The sequence below is a fragment of the Notechis scutatus genome, chromosome 1 (assembly GCF_049901735.1).
Source record: "Notechis scutatus isolate UNSWTSFEM ecotype Mainland chromosome 1, rNotScu1.2, whole genome shotgun sequence".
Lineage (NCBI taxonomy): Eukaryota > Metazoa > Chordata > Lepidosauria > Squamata > Elapidae > Notechis > Notechis scutatus.
This window is the reverse complement of record NC_142009.1, coordinates 214779648-214799952: the sequence shown is the minus strand read 5'-3', so window position 1 is coordinate 214799952 and position 20305 is coordinate 214779648. Positions and strand designations below refer to the sequence as shown.

The 20305-nt window shown below is 37.9% G+C and overlaps 1 protein-coding gene across 1 annotated transcript in view; it reads left to right on the top strand.

The window, feature by feature from the left end:
- The window catches only part of LOC113410737 (protein mono-ADP-ribosyltransferase PARP14-like), a 52336-nt gene that overhangs the window by 14494 nt on the left and 17537 nt on the right, over positions 1-20305 (top strand). Inside the window, 14 exon segments of the mRNA XM_087955959.1 lie at positions 1494-1730; positions 2928-5152; positions 5871-6107; positions 7089-7310; positions 8318-8396; positions 9497-9646; positions 10007-10069; positions 10924-11099; positions 14219-16289; positions 16292-16342; positions 16345-16463; positions 17181-17417; positions 18404-18625; positions 19639-19717. Coding sequence (XP_087812085.1) covers positions 1494-1730; positions 2928-5152; positions 5871-6107; positions 7089-7310; positions 8318-8396; positions 9497-9646; positions 10007-10069; positions 10924-11099; positions 14219-16289; positions 16292-16342; positions 16345-16463; positions 17181-17417; positions 18404-18625; positions 19639-19717 — 6168 coding nt within the window.

Genomic DNA, 20305 nt, shown 5'->3' with positions numbered 1-20305 from the left:
AAAATTTAAAGCTTTCTGTTATAAGTGGGAAGGAGAGGACAAAAGGAAATTTTTATTAAGATTTTGTTGGAGGAGATGCCTGGAAGACTTTGAGATTGGAAGTTAATTGTAATAAGACTTTAAAATACAGATTGGGTTTTTTTCCCTTGCCAATTGATATTACCCCAGGAAGAAAAAGTGTGAAGAACTTTGTGCTCTGTTTGGATTGTTTGATGACTTTGGGATTTTGGGGAATTGTTTCAAGTTTTGAATTATCTTGGTTGTTTTAAGAAGAAGAAGAAGAGAAAAAAGAAGAAGAAAAGGTTTATAATGGCTTTTTCTGTTGATGAACTGAGAGGAATATGGTAAAATAAAAAAAGAAGGTAAAGACGGTGTGAGAGAAATTTTTCGCTTTTTAGAAATGGCGCTTGCCACTTATCAACAAACACAATAATTAATGGAGGATGCAGAAGAAGAAGCCATCTTTAACGAGTCTACAAAGTTGATTAAGAAAGGAAGGAAAAAGAGAGGAAGGAAAAAGGACATAAGACTTAAAAAACATCCAAGAAAGAGAAAAATAAGATGCAAAATCAATACAATGTTAGAAAGCAAAAAGAAAAGAGAGGGGAAGCTAAGGGGGGTAAAAAGACCAGATGGGATAAGATAGGAAGGAAGAAGAGGGGGAAAGCCACAAAGGTATAAAACAAGATGTGAAAAAGAAATCTTTTTAGGGATACTGGGTAATGCATAACTTTGTTTCAAAATGTTTCTGCAAGGTACATAAGATAGTATTGTAGTATTTGTATTAGAAATAGAAAATTAGAATTTTATAAGACTTAAGAAAAGATTAAAACATTAAAGGTTTAATAATGATAGATTTTAAGATTTAATAAAATATTAAAAGGAATGTTTAAAATATTTAGTTTAAGTATAGAGTTTAATTGACTATTGTGTGGATGTTTGTATGAACTTATTATTATGGTATTTGTTTTTGCAATAGATAATTGGAATGTTATGAGATTTAATGTTTAATTATATATTTAATTACTTTATGGATTTACTATTTTAGTAAGTAGAATGTACTAAGCAGAATGAGATAGGGAACTAGGTGTTACCTTAAATGTTAATTTAGGGGAGCGATGGAAAGGCATCATACTTCGATTAGTGATTTCAGGAGAAAATTCAGGTGCTTGGTTGTTGACTCATATTTCTGATGGTTGCAGTGTCCCAAGATGATCAGGCACCTTTTGCAACCTCAATGGGGAAGCCGGATTCAGTTAACAACCATGTTACTAATTTAACAACTGCAGTGATTCTCTTAACAACTGTGGCAAGAAAGATTGTTAACGTGAGGCAAAATTCATTTCACAGTTGTCTCACTTAGCAATAGAAATTTTGGGCTCAGTTGTGTTTGTAAATTAAGGACTATCTGTAATTGAATCTTTAAACTCTGTGTTCACATGTGCACAGAAATGGGAAGCATGTATTTAAGAGCTTCTGATTTCTGTTTTTAGCAGCTGCAGATTTTCTCAAGCAGTGTTCCAAGAACCACAGATTCCAGCAGTATGGACTTAGAGCCAGACCTCTCGAATTGACTCCTGTAATCAAAGTGGAGAACATCCCAGCTGCAACATCCAGTGAATTCCTAACACTCTATTTTGAAAGTCCAAAACATGGAGGAGGACAGGTATCTGATATTCAATTATTACCCAGAGAAGATTCAGCTCTGGTTACATTTGGTGACTCTCAAGGTAATTGTTCTATTTTTAGACAGAAAGAGTTTTGCTACCGCTTGGCTAGGAAAAAAAAAAAAAAACTGATATGGGAAGTTTGGGCACATAACAAGATTGGACTTGGTGTGTGGCTAGCAATAGAATTTCAAATGGCAGAATTAACAGAGAAGACACAGCCGCCGCCGCTGCCGCCCAAAATTGATTATTATATCACAGGGCAAAGATTGGCGTGTGTGAGATAGGCAATGTGCCTTGTGTTGGCCTCTCCTTTACTCCGCCAATGTGGTTTGCAGAGTAAAGAAATGGGCTTGAATTATGGAACATTGCAGAAATGGAATTGAAAGATGTAAGACTGATATGTGATGAAGTGAGTTTGCGTGATACATGATGAAAATAAGCATAAATATTCACAGATCTAGGTTAGTATCTTTGTGGAGCCCATCATGTTTGTTGTGATGGTTTTTTGTAAGTCTGGATTGTCAAGTTTTGTTTTCTGTTTTTAACTTTTTAAATTTTGTATTTGGATTTTGTAAATTGCCCAGAGTAGGCTGCCACAATACACTTTAATAATAATAATAATAATAATAATAATAATAATAATAATAATAATAATAATAATAATAATAATAATAATAATATAATAATAATAATAATAATAATAATAATAATAATAATAATAATAATAATAATAATAATTAATAGGTACTGTTATGATCAGAGAATAAATCAAACATGCATGCTGTGAATGAAATATGAAGAATACTTGTGACTTAATTTATCAAAAGATATATTAAGTAGTTGTGTTTGATGGGAAAATGGACTGAAGGATGCAAGCTATGCACAAATGGCTAAAAACTAGGACAAGTAGATGATTGTACATAAAGAGAAAATATATGGAGATACGTTTAAGATGTACAAATGCTGTAGAAAGGTGTAGTTTATTATGAGAAATACGGTGCATCAGCAATGAGGAGATGAATAAAATTGGATTTTAAAAAAATGTTGGTGAGGAATCCTTAATTGATTTTCAGAGCTGTGTTCCAGGAAATTAAAAAATTGTGTTTGTTTTGTAAATAGTGTGCATGGCTTGACTGTCCACTGCATGAAATCTGAATTGTATCTGCTTCCATTGCAACTTCTGATACAAATTTTATATTTGTATATTTTATAAATATAAATTTTATATTTGTATATTTTATTTGTGTTTGTTTATAGCTGCCCTGACAGCATTGAAAAAGCAGCACTCATTAAATGGCCAGTCAGTCCTGGTTTATCCATTCTACAGTTCATTGGAAACTGTTTTGTATGGAAAGGAGAAGCCACAAGTCAAGATGCCGGAACCTTTCAGTGTCCCTTTAGATCCTTATATATGGCAGTTTCTACAAGGAAAGTGTAAATTAATTCAAGAAGTAGAGAAAGAAATGGCCAATTGTTTCTGTGAACTAATATGGCCCCAGGCAACGTGTGAACCCAAGGTCATACTGTCTCCCTCAGCTATCTTAGCTAAACAAGGAACATCTATAAAAGAATTGGTTAGATCTTGGAAAGATAAAGTTTCTGAGGAGTTTGCATGCATCCTGTCAAAATTCAAGACAGTTAAATGCATAATCATTCCAGAAAGATGGGAGACCATTGAAAACAATTTGTTAAAACATGTGTTGGCCGTGCCGGATGACTCCAAAAATTATGTTACTCTAGCTGGTTTTGTATTGACTGTAGATAGTGTGGAGAAAGAGTTGAGGGAATATGTAGAACGTTTGACCAAGGATGCTGAAATAGCCAGGCAAACATTACAGCAAACACTGTCAATTTCCCCAGTGAAGTATAAAGTTTTGCAGCCGATCTTGCTAGAAGAGAATACCCGTGAAGAAAATACTGGGCAAAAATGGTGTTACGATGCTTCAGCAAAGCAGCTGCAACTGAATGGAATAGCTACAGAGGTTTACAAAATGAAAAGTGACTTACTGGAGAAGATGTTTAGGATAAAGGAGAAAAATGTCAACGTTCATCCTTCTATTTTTAAATTCCTACAATATGTAGATTCTGACAAGGTGTCAGGGAGCCTGTTTAGGGCAAATAAAATTAATGCTGCCTATGAACTTACACATGATTCTATAGCATTGGTAGGATATTGTCCTGAAGGCCTCTTAAAAGCAGAGGAACAAATAAAGAAATGTTTGACTCACGAACGCATAATATTGAAGGACCAGGAACTCGTCCACAAAAAGCAATGGAAAGAATTAACTAAACAACTGCAGAAGCTAAACAATTCTGTTGAAGAAAGTGTAATAATTGAGGACTGGGTTGATTTGGATGGAGATGCTGAAATTATTGTGGCTGGTTATACAAAAGTTGTGGCAGATGTCTACCAGCAAATTTCCGATTTTGTTGAAAAAAACACCCACATGCACACTGTAATTCCTGCCAAGTCAGTGGCTATGGTGCAGTTTATAGAGGAGGAAAAGCAGAAGGTTTGGTGTGATTTGAAAAAGAAGGGGCTGATAATTAATTTTGGACTCCTGCCAAATCAGAAGAACATTGTCTTAAGTGGACCCAAAGTAGTGGTGACAGAGGCAGTAGTAAAGGTAAAACAAATGCTGTCTTCACTGTACTCTGTGAATGCGGTGTTTGATAAACCTGGAGTGAAAGACTTTTTCAAAAACCAAGAACATCACTATGTTAACCTAGTAAAAATGGAATTCAGCTGTTTGATCAGATTGCAAAGAGATGATGAGCAAAATGCGGAAAATGTTCAAACCAAGGTAAACTTAAAAAACGGTGTGGTGATAGAGGTCTGTATGGGAGATCTGACCAGTTATCAAGCTGATGTTGTAGTCAATGCATCAAATGAAACACTGAAGCACATTGGTGGCCTTGCCAATGCTTTGCTAAAAGCGGCTGGCCCACAGTTACAAGATGAATGTGATGTTCTGATACAGAAATGTGGAGCTCTGAAGCCCGGCTGTGCAGTAATCACAGGAGCTTGGAACTTGCCTTGCAAACAGGTGATTCATGCTGTTGGGCCAAGGTGGACCAGTGCCAACAAAGAAAACTGTATACAACTATTAAAGAAAGCTGTAAGGGAAAGCTTAAAACTGGCAGAAAAATTCAATCATCGCTCCATCGCTATGCCTGCCATAAGCTCTGGGATTTTTGGATTCCCAATAAAAGAGTGCACTCATTTCATTTTAACAGCCATTCAGGAAACCTTAGAAGAATTTTCTGAGAATGGCAGCCTGAAGCAGATTTTCCTGGTAGATATGGCCCCTCAAACAATTCAGGCATTTTCTGATGCTTTACACAAAGTGTTTAAAAGTGGATTCCAGCCCACACCACTGTCTTCTCCATCAGTCAGTCAACTTTTGGAGATTAAAGATCTTGTGATTTCTGATGAAGGACTGAAACTGATTGTAGAAGAAAAAGGCATCGAAGATGCTACGGTAAGCATTTATATTAGTAGAGAACCTTAAATTATCTTCAGTGCAGCTAGTACATATTTTATTTATTTTGAACCATTTATTATGCCTCTAAAATGTTGATATTTCACATCGAAGGAGAATTCTAAAACAAAATTGGCATCTGATCACCGTCTTCTCCAAGGCTCAGTTGGATTTGTGTTAGATTAGAATTGGATGCACATCTTGGACAAGATTGGAATAGTCTTTTAGTCTTGACTAATTTTAAAGGCTGTTGCCTTTGAAGAGAAAACTCTGAACCAGGGATGTGCTGCATGAGTAAAAGGAAATTCTACTTTTCACATCCAGGCAAAGGATAGGGACTGAATTTCCATGCTATATTTTGTGGGTTCTGTTAATGGGGAAGGCATGCTTAAACCTTGATAATGTAAGAAAGCGCTAGTGATTTCCCTACCACTTGTCCAACCTCTTGAATTAATAACCAGAACCAATTCATTATGATATGAGTCAGAGATATTGGAGTTGCAAGGAATTAGCAACTTTTTCCCCATACCATTCCTGTTCCCTGTTGGAGCCTTCTGTGGATCAAAGAGGTCTAATTTGTTTAGGGACTATTTTCTCCCTGTGTTACCTTAATAGTAGCATAATGGGTCAAAAAATACACATACGTATCTCCCAGGCAGTTAATCTTGCAATACATAAAATCATCTTGGAAGTAATTTTAACACGGCTTTGATTCCAGACAGATGTTATCGTAAGCACTATTGGTGAAGATCTAAAGCTTGGCGTAGGCCCACTTTCAAAAGCTGTGCTGCAGAAGGCTGGAGTTGGGCTTCAACTTGAGTTCCATGAAACGGTCCAAGATCAAGGACCCCAAGGCAACGGTGTAATTCAAACCTATGGGCATAACCTTGCCTGTGCTTTCTTGTTCCATGTCATAGTTCCACAGTGGGATGCAGGAAAAGGGAATGCAACCAAGGTACTGGTTCATTTTGCTGTAATTCTCTTGGAATGTAATGTTCATGAGTAAAAAAAAAAAGAGGATTGTTTATGACCTTTGTTTATAATCCTATGTCTCTACATGAGATTAACAATTCAGGTTAAAGAATAATGGGAACCAATGTTTCCTTTTATGCTCCTTGTGTGTAGTTAAGGCAATTTCTTGAGCTTTGCCAATACTCTCCTAGGCATGCTCAGTGGCTCTTCTACACAGTTTTGGTTTTAACATCAATCTTTGTGTGTCAGTTTGTACTGAGGTTACAAAGCATGTATACACAATTGTCCATCTTATTCCTGAGTATTTTATATATTTGAAGATAAGCTAAGAATTTTAGTCCCAAAAGTGCTTTTTCAAGGGGCAACTGGACTCTGAAGCTGAAGAAGCTTCTCAGATGAGAAGCGAAATATCTTCAAAGAAAAACCAGAAAGTCCACTTGCTTCTTGAAAAAGGTGCTAAAATGCATCTAAAAATGAGTTCGGCTTATCTACAAAGATATATGATCATAGTTTTTAAATTACCTGTATATCCTTGTGAATTAAGCCCATCTGTATGAGAGCTGACCTTGAAATTTTAAGTAAAATACCATGACCAATTTGGAACAGCTTATCCATGGGTGGCATATTTTCCATCGTACTTCTGTAAAAAATTGTGAGGGTTGGCTTATCCATTGATGGGCTGATATAAATATACATTATGTCTTTTTATTAAAAAATAACACAAAAAGGAGGTGTTTTTTTGTAAGACATTCTTCAATACCAGAGCTATAGTTTTGATGCAATTGAATATGCTGATTTGATGTAGTTGAATGTAGCTCTCCCAAGTTTTTCATATCCCTGTCTTTATGTGTGAATGAAGTTGATCTGTTCACCCCTCTTGTCTATTCTGGCTCCTAAATTAAGTCTTGTGTTAATATTGGGCCTTTTAAAGCCTAATTGTGAAATATTGCTCTATATTTTACAGAAACTTAAAAATATTGTGAGAAATTGTCTGGAGAGGGCCGAAATGTTGTCGTTACAGTCTATCTCATTCCCAGCCATTGGGACTGGAGGTTTTAATTTTCCAAATTCTGAGGTGGCTAAATGTATGTTTGAAGAAATACTTAGGTTCAGTAGAAAGAAGAATTTCAGGTCCCTTCAGAAAGTCCATATTCTCCTGCATCCAAAAGATAAAGATAATATAAAGGTAATGTTACTTTTCTTCCAAATAAGAAACTGCTCTTTGTTTTTAAGAAACCTCGAACTTTAATTTGCAAAAATAATTGTAAGTTTCCAGCTAATTATTACAAAAACAGCAGCAGCAAAGGTGGACTGTTGGATGGGCATTACTTCCCCAGATACATTCAAAGGTGGGCCACATATCTTTGAAAGCTACAATGTGATTTGCTTGATTTTGGCTAAATTCATTCATTCGTTAATTGGTTCGTTTGTTTTTATCCCACCTTTACTATTTTTACAAATAACTTAAGGCGGCAAATAACCAACACACCTTCCTCGTCCTATTTTCCCCAGAAAAACAACCCTGTGAGGTTGGTTGGAGAGTGTCTGGTCCAAAATAACCATGTTGGTTTTTCATGGCTAAGATGGGACTTGAACTCATGGTCTCCTGGTTTCACACCATTACACCAAATTGGCTCTCTTACCAAACTTAATGTTTTGTTTTGTTAGGGTTTGTGACATAGGATGTTCAAATCCAGCCAGATGTGGCTTATCCCATTAACTACGTTTAAACATTCTCTGGAATAGTGCACATATGACGCTCATCGTATTTGGCAATATTATCCATTCAATCATTTCTGCTTCTCAAAGATGAGCATCTGTTATGTCTTTCAGGGCAGTCAAATCAAGTAGTTTTATCCAGAGCCTCATGGTTTTTTGTGGTGTGTGTGTGTAGAGCGTAGCAATTTTGCCATAATGTTAGTAAATTTTGGTAAAAACAGAGTTAAAAGCTTACTGACTTCCCCCTATTCAGACAGCTGTTATATTTTATTGAAAATGTTGGATGCACCTATTTTTAGTAGAAACACTCATAGTATCCGGGGGCATCCAATGACACTGTCCCTCAGGATCCCCAAATTTGCAAGTTCACTACCCTCAGTGCGCTTATTGAAATGTTAAAAGAATTGTTCCATGGTGTTATTGTTCCTTCTTAGCATAGCTTTGGAAACATGTGGATAACTTTCTCTCCCCTAGGCGTTTACAAAGGTTTTTCAATCTGGGATTGATGATAGTCTCAAGGCTGTGCCACCGAGCAATGAAGAAATGGCAGCAGGTAATGGGTGGGCTCAGTTAGTCAGACTTCTTTCTCCACCTTTTTCTCATGAGCTCCAGAACTGTATTGGGTACAACTGGGATATAACATGAGGGGTATGTGGAGAGGCCTTCCTTTACATAATATCAATAACAAGTACTAGAAGAACGGAGGGACTACATTTACTGAAGATATTTTATACCGGGGGGTCCCCAACTCCTGGCCCACTACTGGGCCTTGGCCCATTTGGAAGCGGGTGGTGGAAGTGGGTGAGTGTGTGCGCTCACCCACCACTCACATGTAATCATTCTCCCTCCCTCCCCCCCCCCTCTTCTGCCATTCGGCAAAGCCAGAAAGTTTGGGGAAAATCTCTGTTTTCGACTTCTTTCAAAATAGCTATGACTGCATATGCGAAGCCATAGCATGATATGTTTGGTTTTGGTAGTTAATACAGTGTACAAATACAGCTACTTTTATTTGTGAATCATAGCTTAGTAGTATAATTTATTTGTTTGTATCCTGCCTTTATTATTTTTACAAATAATACAGCGAAGTGAACTCTTTTCCAAACAGCAACAACAACGACCTTTTGAGGTGAGTTAGGCTGAGAGAGAAGTGACTGGCCCAAAATCACCCAGCTGGCTTTCATGCCTAAGGTAGAACTTGAACTCACAGTCTCCCGCTTTGTAGTCTGGTGCCTTAAGCACGAGACCAAATTTAAGATGCACAAAATAGAGTAGAATGACTTGTTCAGCAAATCCTTGATGATTATAATGTTTATCTGAGTTATTTCAGCATATGAACGTGCCACAATATTTTTCCTCTTGGATATCTTAAGATATTCACTGTTCACACTGTTCGTTTATTGATATTGGTGTACATTTAAAAATAAAAATATAACAAAACTTTTTTTAAAAGATGTTCAAGGTATCACTTTTAAGAGTAGCACTTCCCAGATGTGCAAACCTTATTTCCCATGGATATCCCCTCCAAAATATTGATTTTTTTAAAACTGGATCTTGAAATAGGTATTTATATCATTTACAAAGAATAGGAGGATAGTGCTCAGTCAATGGATATCAGTGCTATAGCTCAATAATGTTTTTTTTTCTCAATCACAGGTTCCTTGGGATCCCTTTCTACCTCAGCTTTAGGGAGTAATGAAATGCAGTTTGGATCCGTTACCTTCCAGTCAGTGACAGGAGATATTGTCATGGAAAAGACAGATGTCATTGTGAATGTGACCAATGAAAACTTTACATCAAAAGCAGGTACTGAATTTCAAATAAACATCTTCCGAACATCCTAATAAGCTAAGTGCTGGTTCTTGGCGAGACAAAAAACTATTTGGATATTGAAAAGTCTGTTTGTATGTGTGTGAATGAATGAATGAGAGGAAGAAATGAAGATTCATTGATTTAAAACTATTTTCTTGTAACCAGAGACAATATTTCAGAGTATTGTGGCTCGATTCTGTTGGATATATTAATGCAGTATCTAATTCAATCCCCACCTCACAAATTCTTAGGAATTTTCTTACTATGAAATGTTTGCAAGAAAGCAAAGGTGGTATTTTAAGTTCATTATTTACTGTGATACATATTCCTCCCCCCTTTTTCACTTCTTTACAGGTGTCTCCAAAGCAATTTTGGAAGCTGCTGGACCTGAAATTGAAGCGGAATGTGCAAGACTTGGTAAGATGCAACAAGAGGTCCCATTCAGTTAGGTAATGGAGGATTTGGGGAATTTCAATTGCCAAATATAGTTTGTGTGTTATTTCTTTGAACATTTAATCATAGTTCTGAATAAATTTGTCAGTACTATTCTCTAAATTGGCTGTTGTTGTTGAGTCAAGAAAGACAGAATATAATCAAGCTGTGGATAATTATTTTTAAATCTGACTAGCTTAGGAAAGATGGCACATAACATACTAGCTAGAAGGTTGCAAATGTGGCCTTGCCACGGTCAGTAAATCTAGAGCAGCTGAGGAACACTCAAGAAATACTACTAGACTCCAAACTAACTCTTTCAAGGGTTGCAGCTTCATCTCAAATAGGCCAAGCCTCAACCCCAAAGTCTAGTTTTCTAGCAATATCTCCTGTTGGAATTTATTTTCAGCTCTTTCTTGCTGATCAGCCCATTATTAGACAGAGGTAAAGTTTTAAAAGGATCCTATGGTTCCTTGGAGTTAGATGACAAGGAAAAAAGATGTTGATATCAGAATAAGCATTCTGATAGGATCATCTCCAAAATGCCAGATACCTTCCCCAGCTTCTGAGGGTAATTTCCCACCAGAATGCCAGAATATTGATGAAGATGGAGGAGCAAATATTGGAATTGAAGGCTATATTTCCACAATTTGACATTAAAAAGAACATTCAATTTTTCTGGCAATGTCCAAAACATCTTTGCAGTAGGCAACAAAGGGCAAGCAGTTGTCGGACGGAGTTTATAGTTGTGCTCTCTGTTAAGAAATGTATTGATATATACTGTACTTACTATATGCCAAAGACAGTCCATGGAGAAGTTATTATTTTCATTTTTCCAGCCTTGCAGCCTCACAATGGATTTGTAACTACGCAGAATGGCAAACTATCCTGTAAAAAAATTATCCACCTGGCTCCTTGCTCCAGCATCAAAACTCAGGTCTCCAAAGTGCTTCAGGAATGTGAAGCAAAACAGCATGCCTCTGTAGCCTTCCCTGTAATTGGAACAGGTTTGTATTTCTCCCCCAGATAATAATTTGTGCTTTTCTAGAATAAAGTTTTCATTAACGAGGAAACTATGTCCTAAATCCTAGTGACAGTTTCCCAAATTAGCTCACTGTTAGAAAATGTGAACTGTTGCAATGGATTTGCCATGCTAGGCTAGCATCCCATGGATAAGTTCCAGTGTTCTACTATGTCTGAACATGTCAAAGGAGACGAAATTCCCCTGTATTCCATCCTCAAACTGAAGTAGGATCCATCTCTGATCTTGTTTCTTAATTTCTCCTTCGTGACTTCTGTTCGTTTGCAGGCAGCAGCCCCTGGTATGTTTAGGACTTAGATCAAAGGATCTTAGGAAATAGCAGAGCTGTAGACTATACTTGGAAGTTGAAATAACATTCTAGAAGAAAGCAATGGCAAGCTCTTAAGAAAATTTCATGAAGGTGTCCATGAAGTCTCTTAGGAATTCAAGCTTGACTTGAAAGAGATTTGACTTGACTTTGCGGTTGCCTTCATTCTGCTTTCAGGCTTTTATCTTAGATCCAAAGTCGTGATGGCGAACTTATGGCACACATGCCACAGGTGGCACGCAAAGCCATTTGTGCCAGCACACGAGCTGCAGGCAAACTTACCTCAGCGCCACAGCTGATTTTCGGCTGGTTTGAGGCCTTTTTCGGCCTCCCAAAGGCTTGAGGAAGCTTCTGCAGGCTTCCACAAGGGCCGAAATTTAGCCCCATTTCATCATTTCCTGTTTTTCTGAAAAAAACGGAAGTGACAAAATGGAACTAGATTTCAGCCTACAAAGCTTGTAGAAACCTGCAGAAGCCTTCCTCAAGCCTTTGGGAGGCCGAAAAAAGCCTCAAACTGGCCGAAAATCAGCTGTGAGGTGAGTGCAGTTAAGGGGTGGGTGGGTGGATTGCGCGTGCATACATAGGGGACAGGGGGCGCATTGCCTTCTGGGTGCTGGCACACGAGTGTGAGCGTGCGAGTGCACACACAATTTTTGGCACAGGAGCCCAAAAAGGTTAGCCACCGCTGATTTACAGTTAATAACTAGGGGGCTATTACTCCTTCTTTTGTGATCTTTTGAACCCATACCCAGCATATCATAGTCAAACTGAGGGAGCAAGAGGAGAAAATGATGATGATACGTTGTGATACAAAGGGGTGACTTGCGTTAGATATGCTGTAGCATCATGATGTCAGTGTTCCAATGAAGTGTGTTATCAAAATTTCTTGTCATTACAAGATTGTTCTGGATCATGTTGCATAACACAGCCTTTTTTGAGAAGCTTAATTGTTGAAAATCAGGTTCATTCTTTACGTGGATAGCACAGCAATACAGCTGCACAAATCCTATATTGTATCACTTAACATGTTTAAGAAGCAGTAGGGGACTAAAACTAGCATGGTAAACAAATTCCCAAACAGAGAAGTCCTCGGAGAAGAAAAATGTCCCACAGATTTTGCATTGCAGAGTTTGCAAAAGGGTCTGTTGAATTTGGAGATTCTGCTAGAATAAGAAAAAAATCTGTGCCAGGATATTGCAACAGGATCTCCACCTGTTGCATATGTATGTTTGTACAGTGCCAATGCATATATAAAAAGGGTGGATTGGGGATTACAATTCAGATTTCAACAATTTTCCTCAAGTAGATATCCATTTCCCCCACTTCTTTTGAATCCAAACATTCATGATGGTGCAATATATCAAGGTCCTTGGCCTCTCATGCTGAAAACCATTAAAACTGAAGTCCTGACTACAAAAGAACTGCCCGCTCCCATAGAATTATGGAGGGGGGCGGGGTTTGAGGGTACTGCCAATCGGGTGGGATTCAACTGGTGTTTATACCAGTTTGGTGAGTATGTTTGAAAAGCTGCGTGCACGTGTAAAAACCCTTAAGCTGTGCCGCCTGGACAGCTGAAAAGCACTGCGTAGGTGTGCAGCGTTTGGAAAGTCTCTTCTTTCCTGTGCCACACAAAGCAGCTGAGGTTGAAAAAGCAGGAAATAAAAGACAGGTAAGAGCCCAGGTGGATGGGTGGGCCAAACAGCAGCAAACACAGAACCGGTTCTATGTCTGCTGCTCTTCGGAGCTACCAGTTCTATAGAGCCAGGTAGAACCGGTAGCATCCCAACCCTGCTGCCAGTAACTGATCCTTATCAACCTCTCTAAGGGCAAAGTGTGAGAATAGAGAGTTTGTTCTTTGGGCAAGCATCCCTCATCGGGAAATTGTGGCTCAGGAATTCTGGTAGTTGAAGTCCACAGGTCTCAAAATTGCCAAGTTTGGGAGACCCCTGCTCTAAAGGCTAAGTTTAACTCCAGTGATGGAAGAAAGGCAAGAAGTAAATTAGAATCACAGTACATACCTATTTTATAAGAGAGGTAGGCAACATTCTGCTTGACCGATTAATTGCCTGTTATGAAAACACACATATTGATTTTTTTTTTAAATATCAGGGTAATTGTTAGGAATAACATGGTTACCTAACATAGTTTGGGTAAAATAATATATATAAACTATGATAGTGAGTTTAAGTGTGTGTCACTTTAAACTGCAAAGCATGTAATTTTGGGTGCGGCTGTAAAACCGCCATAAGAGGGAGCAAGAGAACCTAATTGATTGCTGGCTTACTGGATTGCTTGCTAACGATGATGGATTGATGGTTTGATAACTGCGTGTTCCCTGTTGCTGAAGGAAGAAAGGAGGTTTGACTTCTTCATATCTCTACTGCGAAGAGATATATTACTGGACTGATATTTGTAAGTTTACTGACCTCTTTTTCGACACTGGACTTTACAACTAGTGTATGATATATGGACTGTTTGACTATGCTAAAACTATTACTGGAATAAACTATTTAACTAGCACAGTGTATCTGTTTTACTGAGTGTAAACTACAAAAACGTTTGTCTCACATATTTGCCTGCCTGCCTGACTGCTGTGCAGGTTCTGCTAGGGTGTATATCCCTAACACTGGTTATGGGCCCAGCTGCACAGTTAGACTAACCAAGATATAACAGGCTTATATAAAGTGAGAGTTAGTGTAGTTACACAATACTGTAAACAGACAGCTGTGTTTTATTAATTATAGTTATATTTTATAAATATAAATATAAATTTTATATTTGTATATTTTATTTGTGTTTGTTTATAGCTGCCCTGACAGCATTGAAAAAGCAGCACTCATTAAATGGCCAGTCAGTCCTGGTTTATCCATTCTACAGTTCATTGGAAACTGTTTTGTATGGAAAGGAGAAGCCACAAGTCAAGATGCCGGAACCTGTCAGTGTCCCTTTAGATCCTTATATATGGCAGTTTCTACAAGGAAAGTGTAAATTAATTCAAGAAGTAGAGAAAGAAATGGCCAATTGTTTCTGTGAACTAATATGGCCCCAGGCAACGTGTGAACCCAAAGTCATACTGTCTCCCTCAGCTATCTTAGCTAAACAAGGAACATCTATAAAAGAATTGGTTAGATCTTGGAAAGATAAAGTTTCTGGGGAGTTTGCATGCATCCTGTCAAAATTCAAGACAGTTAAATGCGTAATCATTCCAGAAAGATGGGAGACCATTGAAAACAATTTGTTAAAAAATGTGTTGGCCGTGCCAGATGACTCCAAAAATTATGTTACTCTAGCTGGTTTTGTATCGACTGTAGATAGTGTGGAGAAAGAGTTGAGGGTATATGTAGAACATTTGACCAAGGATGCTGAAATAGCCAGGCAAACATTACAGCAAACACTGTCAATTTCCCCAGTGAAGTATAAAGTTTTGCAGCAGATCTTGCTAGAAGAGAATACCCGTGAAGAAAATACTGGGCAAAAATGGTGTTACGATGCTTCAGCAAAGCAGCTGCAACTGAATGGAATAGCTACAGAGGTTTACAAAATGAAAAGTGACTTACTGGAGAAGATGTTCAGGATAAAGGAGAAAAATGTCAACGTTCATCCTTCTATTTTTAAATTCCTACAATATGTAGATTCTGACAAGGTGTCAGGGAGCCTGTTTAGGGCAAATAAAATTAATGCTGCCTATGAACTTACACATGATTCTATAGCATTGGTAGGATATTGTCCTGAAGGCCTCTTAAAAGCAGAGGAACAAATAAAGAAATGCTTGACTCACGAACGCATAATATTGAAGGACCAGGAACTCGTCCACAAAAAGCAATGGAAAGAATTAACTAAAGAACTGCAGAAGCTAAACAATTCTGTTGAAGAAAGTGTAATAATTGAGGACTGGGTTGATTTGGATGGAGATGCTGAAATTATTGTGGCTGGTTATACAAAAGTTGTGACAGATGTCTACCAGCAACTTTCCGATTTTGTTGAAAAAAACACCCACATGCACACTGTAATTCCTGCCAAGTCAGTGGCTATGGTGCAGTTTATAGAGGAGGAAAAGCAGAAGGTTTGGTGTGATTTGAACAAGAAGGGGCTGATAATTAATTTTGGACTCCTGCCAAAACAGAAGAACATTGCCTTAAGTGGACCCAAAGTAGTGGTGACAGAGGCAGCAGTAAAGGTAAAACAAATGCTGTCTTCACTGTACTCTGTGAATGTGGTGTTTGATAAACCTGGAGTGAAAGACTTTTTCAAAAACCAAGAACATCACTATGTTAACCTAGTAAAAATGGAATTCAGCTGTTTGATCAGATTGCAAAGAGATGATGAGCAAAATGCGGAAAATGTTCAAACCAAGGTAAACTTAAAAAACGGTGTGGTGATAGAGGTCTGTATGGGAGATCTGACCAGTTATCAAGCTGATGTTGTAGTCAATGCATCAAATGAAACACTGAAGCACATTGGTGGCCTTGCCAATGCTTTGCTAAAAGCGGCTGGCCCACAGTTACAAGATGAATGTGATGTTCTGATACAGAAATGTGGAGCTCTGAAGCCCGGCTGTGCAGTAATCACAGGAGCTTGGAACTTGCCTTGCAAACAGGTGATTCATGTTGTTGGGCCAAGGTGGACCAGTGCCAACAAAGAAAACTGTATACAACTATTAAAGAAAGCTGTAAGGAAAAGCTTAAAACTGGCAGAAAAATTCAATCATCGCTCCATCGCTATGCCTGCCATAAGCTCTGGGATTTTTGGATTCCCAATAAAAGAGTGCACTCATTTCATTTTAACAGCCATTCAGGAAACCTTAGAAGAATTTTCTGAGAATGGCAGCCTGAAGCAGATTTTCCTGGTAGATATGGCCCTCAAACAATTCAGGCATTTTCTGATGCTTTACACAAAGTGTTTAAAAGTGGATTCAGCCCACACCACTGTCTTCTCCATCAGTCAGTCAACTTTTGGAGATTAAAGATCTTGTGATTTCTGATGAAGGACTGAAACTGATTTTAGAAGAAAAAGGCATCGAAGATGCTACGGTAAGCATTTATATTAGTAGAGAACCTTAAATTATCTTCAGTGCAGCTAGTACATATTTTATTTATTTTGAACCATTTATTATGCCTCTAAAATGTTGATATTTCACATCGAAGGAGAATTCTAAAACAAAATTGGCATCTGATCACCGTCTTCTCCAAGGCTCAGTTGGATTTGTGTTAGATTAGAATTGGATGCACATCTTGGACAAGATTGGAATAGTCTTTTAGTCTTGACTAATTTTAAAGGCTGTTGCCTTTGAAGAGAAAACTCTGAACCAGGGATGCGCTGCATGAGTAAAAGGAAATTCTACTTTTCACATCCAGGCAAAGGATAGGGACTGAATTTCCATGCTATATTTTGTGGGTTCTGTTAATGGGGAAGGCATGCTTAAACCTTGATAATGTAAGAAAGCGCTAGTGATTTCCCTACCACTTGTCCAACCTCTTGAATTAATAACCAGAACCAATTCATTATGATATGAGTCAGAGATATTGGAGTTGCAAGGAATAGCAACTTTTTCCCCATACCATTCCTGTTCCCTGTTGGAGCCTTCTGTGGATCAAAGAGGTCTAATTTGTTTAGGGACTGTTTTCTCCCTGTGTTACCTTAATAGTAGCATAATGGGTCAAAAAATACACATACGTATCTCCCAGGCAGTTAATCTTGCAATACATAAAATCATCTTGAAAGTAATTTTAACACGGCTTTGATTCCAGACAGATGTTATCGTAAGCACTATTGGTGAAGATCTAAAGCTTGGCGTAGGCCCACTTTCAAAAGCTGTGCTGCAGAAGGCTGGAGTTGAGCTTCAACTTGAGTTCCATGAAACGGTCCAAGATCAAGGAGCCCAAGGCAACGGTGTAATTCAAACCCATGGGCATAACCTTGCCTGTGCTTTCTTGTTCCATGTCATAGTTCCACAGTGGGATGCAGGAAAAGGGAATGCAACCAAGGTACTGATTCATTTTGCTGTAATTCTCTTGGAATGTAATGTTCATGAGTTAAAAAAAAAAAAAAAAAAGGATTGTTTATGACCTTTGTTTATAATCCTATGTCTCTACATGAGATTAACAATTCAGGTTAAAGAATAATGGGAACCAATATTTCCTTTTATGCTCCTTGTGTGTAGTTAAGGCAATTTCTTGAGCTTTGCCAATACTCTCCTAGGCATGCTCAGTGGCTCTTCTACACAGTTTTGGTTTTAACATCAATCTTTGTGTGTCAGTTTGTACTGAGGTTACAAAACATGTATACACAATTGTCCATCTTATTCCTGAGTATTTTATATATTTGAAGATAAGCTAAGAATTTTAGTCCCAAAAGTGCTTTTTCAAGGGGCAACTGGACTCTGAAGCTGAAGAAGCTTCTCAGATGAGAAGCGAAATATCTTCAAAGAAAAACCAGAAAGTCCACTTGCTTCTTGAAAAAGGTGCTAAAATGCATCTAAAAAATGAGTTCGCTTATCTACAAAGATATATGATCATAGTTTTTAAATTACCTGTATATCCTTGTGAATTAAGCCCATCTGTATGAGAGCTGACCTTGAAATTTTAAGTAAAATACCATGACAAATTTGGAACAGCTTATCCATGGGTGGCATATTTTCCATCGTACTTCTGTAAAAAATTGTGAGGGTTGGCTTATCCATTGATGGGCTGATATAATATACATTATGTCTTTTTATTAAAAAATAACACAAAAAGGAGGTGTTTTTTTGTAAGACATTCTTCAGTACCAGAGCTATAGTTTTGATGCAATTGAATATGCTGATTTGATGTAGTTGAATGTAGCTCTCCCATGTTTTTCATATCCCTGTCTTTATGTGTGAATGAAGTTGATCTGTTCACCCCTCTTGTCTATTCTGGCTCCTAAATTAAGTCTTGTGTTAATATTGGGCCTTTTAAAGCCTAATTGTGAAATATTGCTCTATATTTTACAGAAACTTAAAAATATTGTGAGAAATTGTCTGGAGAGGGCCGAAATGTTGTCGTTACAGTCTATCTCATTCCCAGCCATTGGGACTGGAGGTTTTAATTTTCCAAATTCTGAGGTGGCTAAATGTATGTTTGAAGAAATACTTAGGTTCAGTAGAAAGAAGAATTTCAAATCCCTTCAGAAAGTCCATATTCTCCTGCATCCAAAAGATAAAGATAATATAAAGGTAATGTTACTTTTCTTCCAAATAAGAAACTGCTCTTTGTTTTTAAGAAACCTCGAACTTTAATTTGCAAAAATAATTGTAAGTTTCCAGCTAATTATTACAAAAACAGCAGCAGCAAAGGTGGACCGTTGGATGGGCATTACTTCCCCAGATACATTCAAAGGTGGGCCACATATCTTTGAAAGCTACAATGTGATTTGCTTGATTTTGGCTAAATTCATTCATTCGTTAATTGGTTCGTTTGTTTTTATCCCACCTTTACTATTTTTACAAATAACTTAAGGCGGCAAATAACCAACACACCTTCCTCGTCCTATTTTCCCCAGAAAAACAACCCTGTGAGGTTGGTTGGGCTGAAAGAGAGTGTCTGGTCCAAAATAACCATGTTGGTTTTTCATGGCTAAGATGGGACTTGAACTCATGGTCTCCTGGTTTCACACCATTACACCAAATTGGCTCTCTTACCAAACTTAATGTTTTGTTTTGTTAGGGTTTGTGACATAGGATGTTCAAATCCAGCCAGATGTGGCTTATCCCATTAACTACGTTTAAACATTCTCTGGAATAGTGCACATATGACGCTCATCGTATTTGGCAATATTATCCATTCAATCATTTCTGCTTCTCAAAGATGAGCATCTGTTATGTCTTTCAGGGCAGTCAAATCAAGTAGTTTTATCCAGAGCCTCATGGTTTTTGTGGTGTGTGTGTGTAGGCGTAGCAATTTTGCCATAATGTTAGTAAATTTTGGTAAAAACAGAGTTAAAAGCTTACTGACTTCCCCCTATTCAGACAGCTGTTATATTTTATTGAAAATGTTGGATGCACCTATTTTTAGTAGAAACACTCATAGTATCCGGGGGCATCCAATGACACTGTCCCTCAGGATCCCCAAATTTGCAAGTTCACTACCCTCAGTGCGCTTATTGAAATGTTAAAAGAATTGTTCCATGGTGTTATTGTTCCTTCTTAGCATAGCTTTGGAAACATGTGGATAACTTTCTCTCCCCTAGGCGTTTACAAAGGTTTTACAATCTGGGATTGATGATAGTCTCAAGGCTGTGCCACCGAGCAATGAAGAAATGGCAGCAGGTAATGGGTGGGCTCAGTTAGTCAGACTTCTTTCTCCACCTTTTTCTCATGAGCTCCAGAACTGTATTGGGTACAACTGGGATATAACATGAGGGGTATGTGGAGAGGCCTTCCTTTACATAATATCAATAACAAGTACTAGAAGAACGGAGGGACTACATTTACTGAAGATATTTTATACCGGGGGGTCCCCAACTCCTGGCCCACTACTGGGCCTTGGCCCATTTGGAAGTGGGTGGTGGAAGTGGGTGAGTGTGTGCGCTCACCCACCACTCACATGTAATCATTCTCCCTCCCCCCCCCTCTTCTGCCATTCGGCAAAGCCAGAAAGTTTGGGGAAATCTCTGTTTTCGACTTCTTTCAAAATAGCTATGACTGCATATGCGAAGCCATAGCATGATATGTTTGGTTTTGGTAGTTAACACAGTGTACAAATACAGCTACTTTTATTTGTGAATCATAGCTTAGTAGTATAATTTATTTGTTTGTATCCTGCCTTTATTATTTTTACAAATAATACAGCGAGGTGAACTCTTTTCCAAACAGCAACAACAACAACCTTTTGAGGTGAGTTAGGCTGAGAGAGAA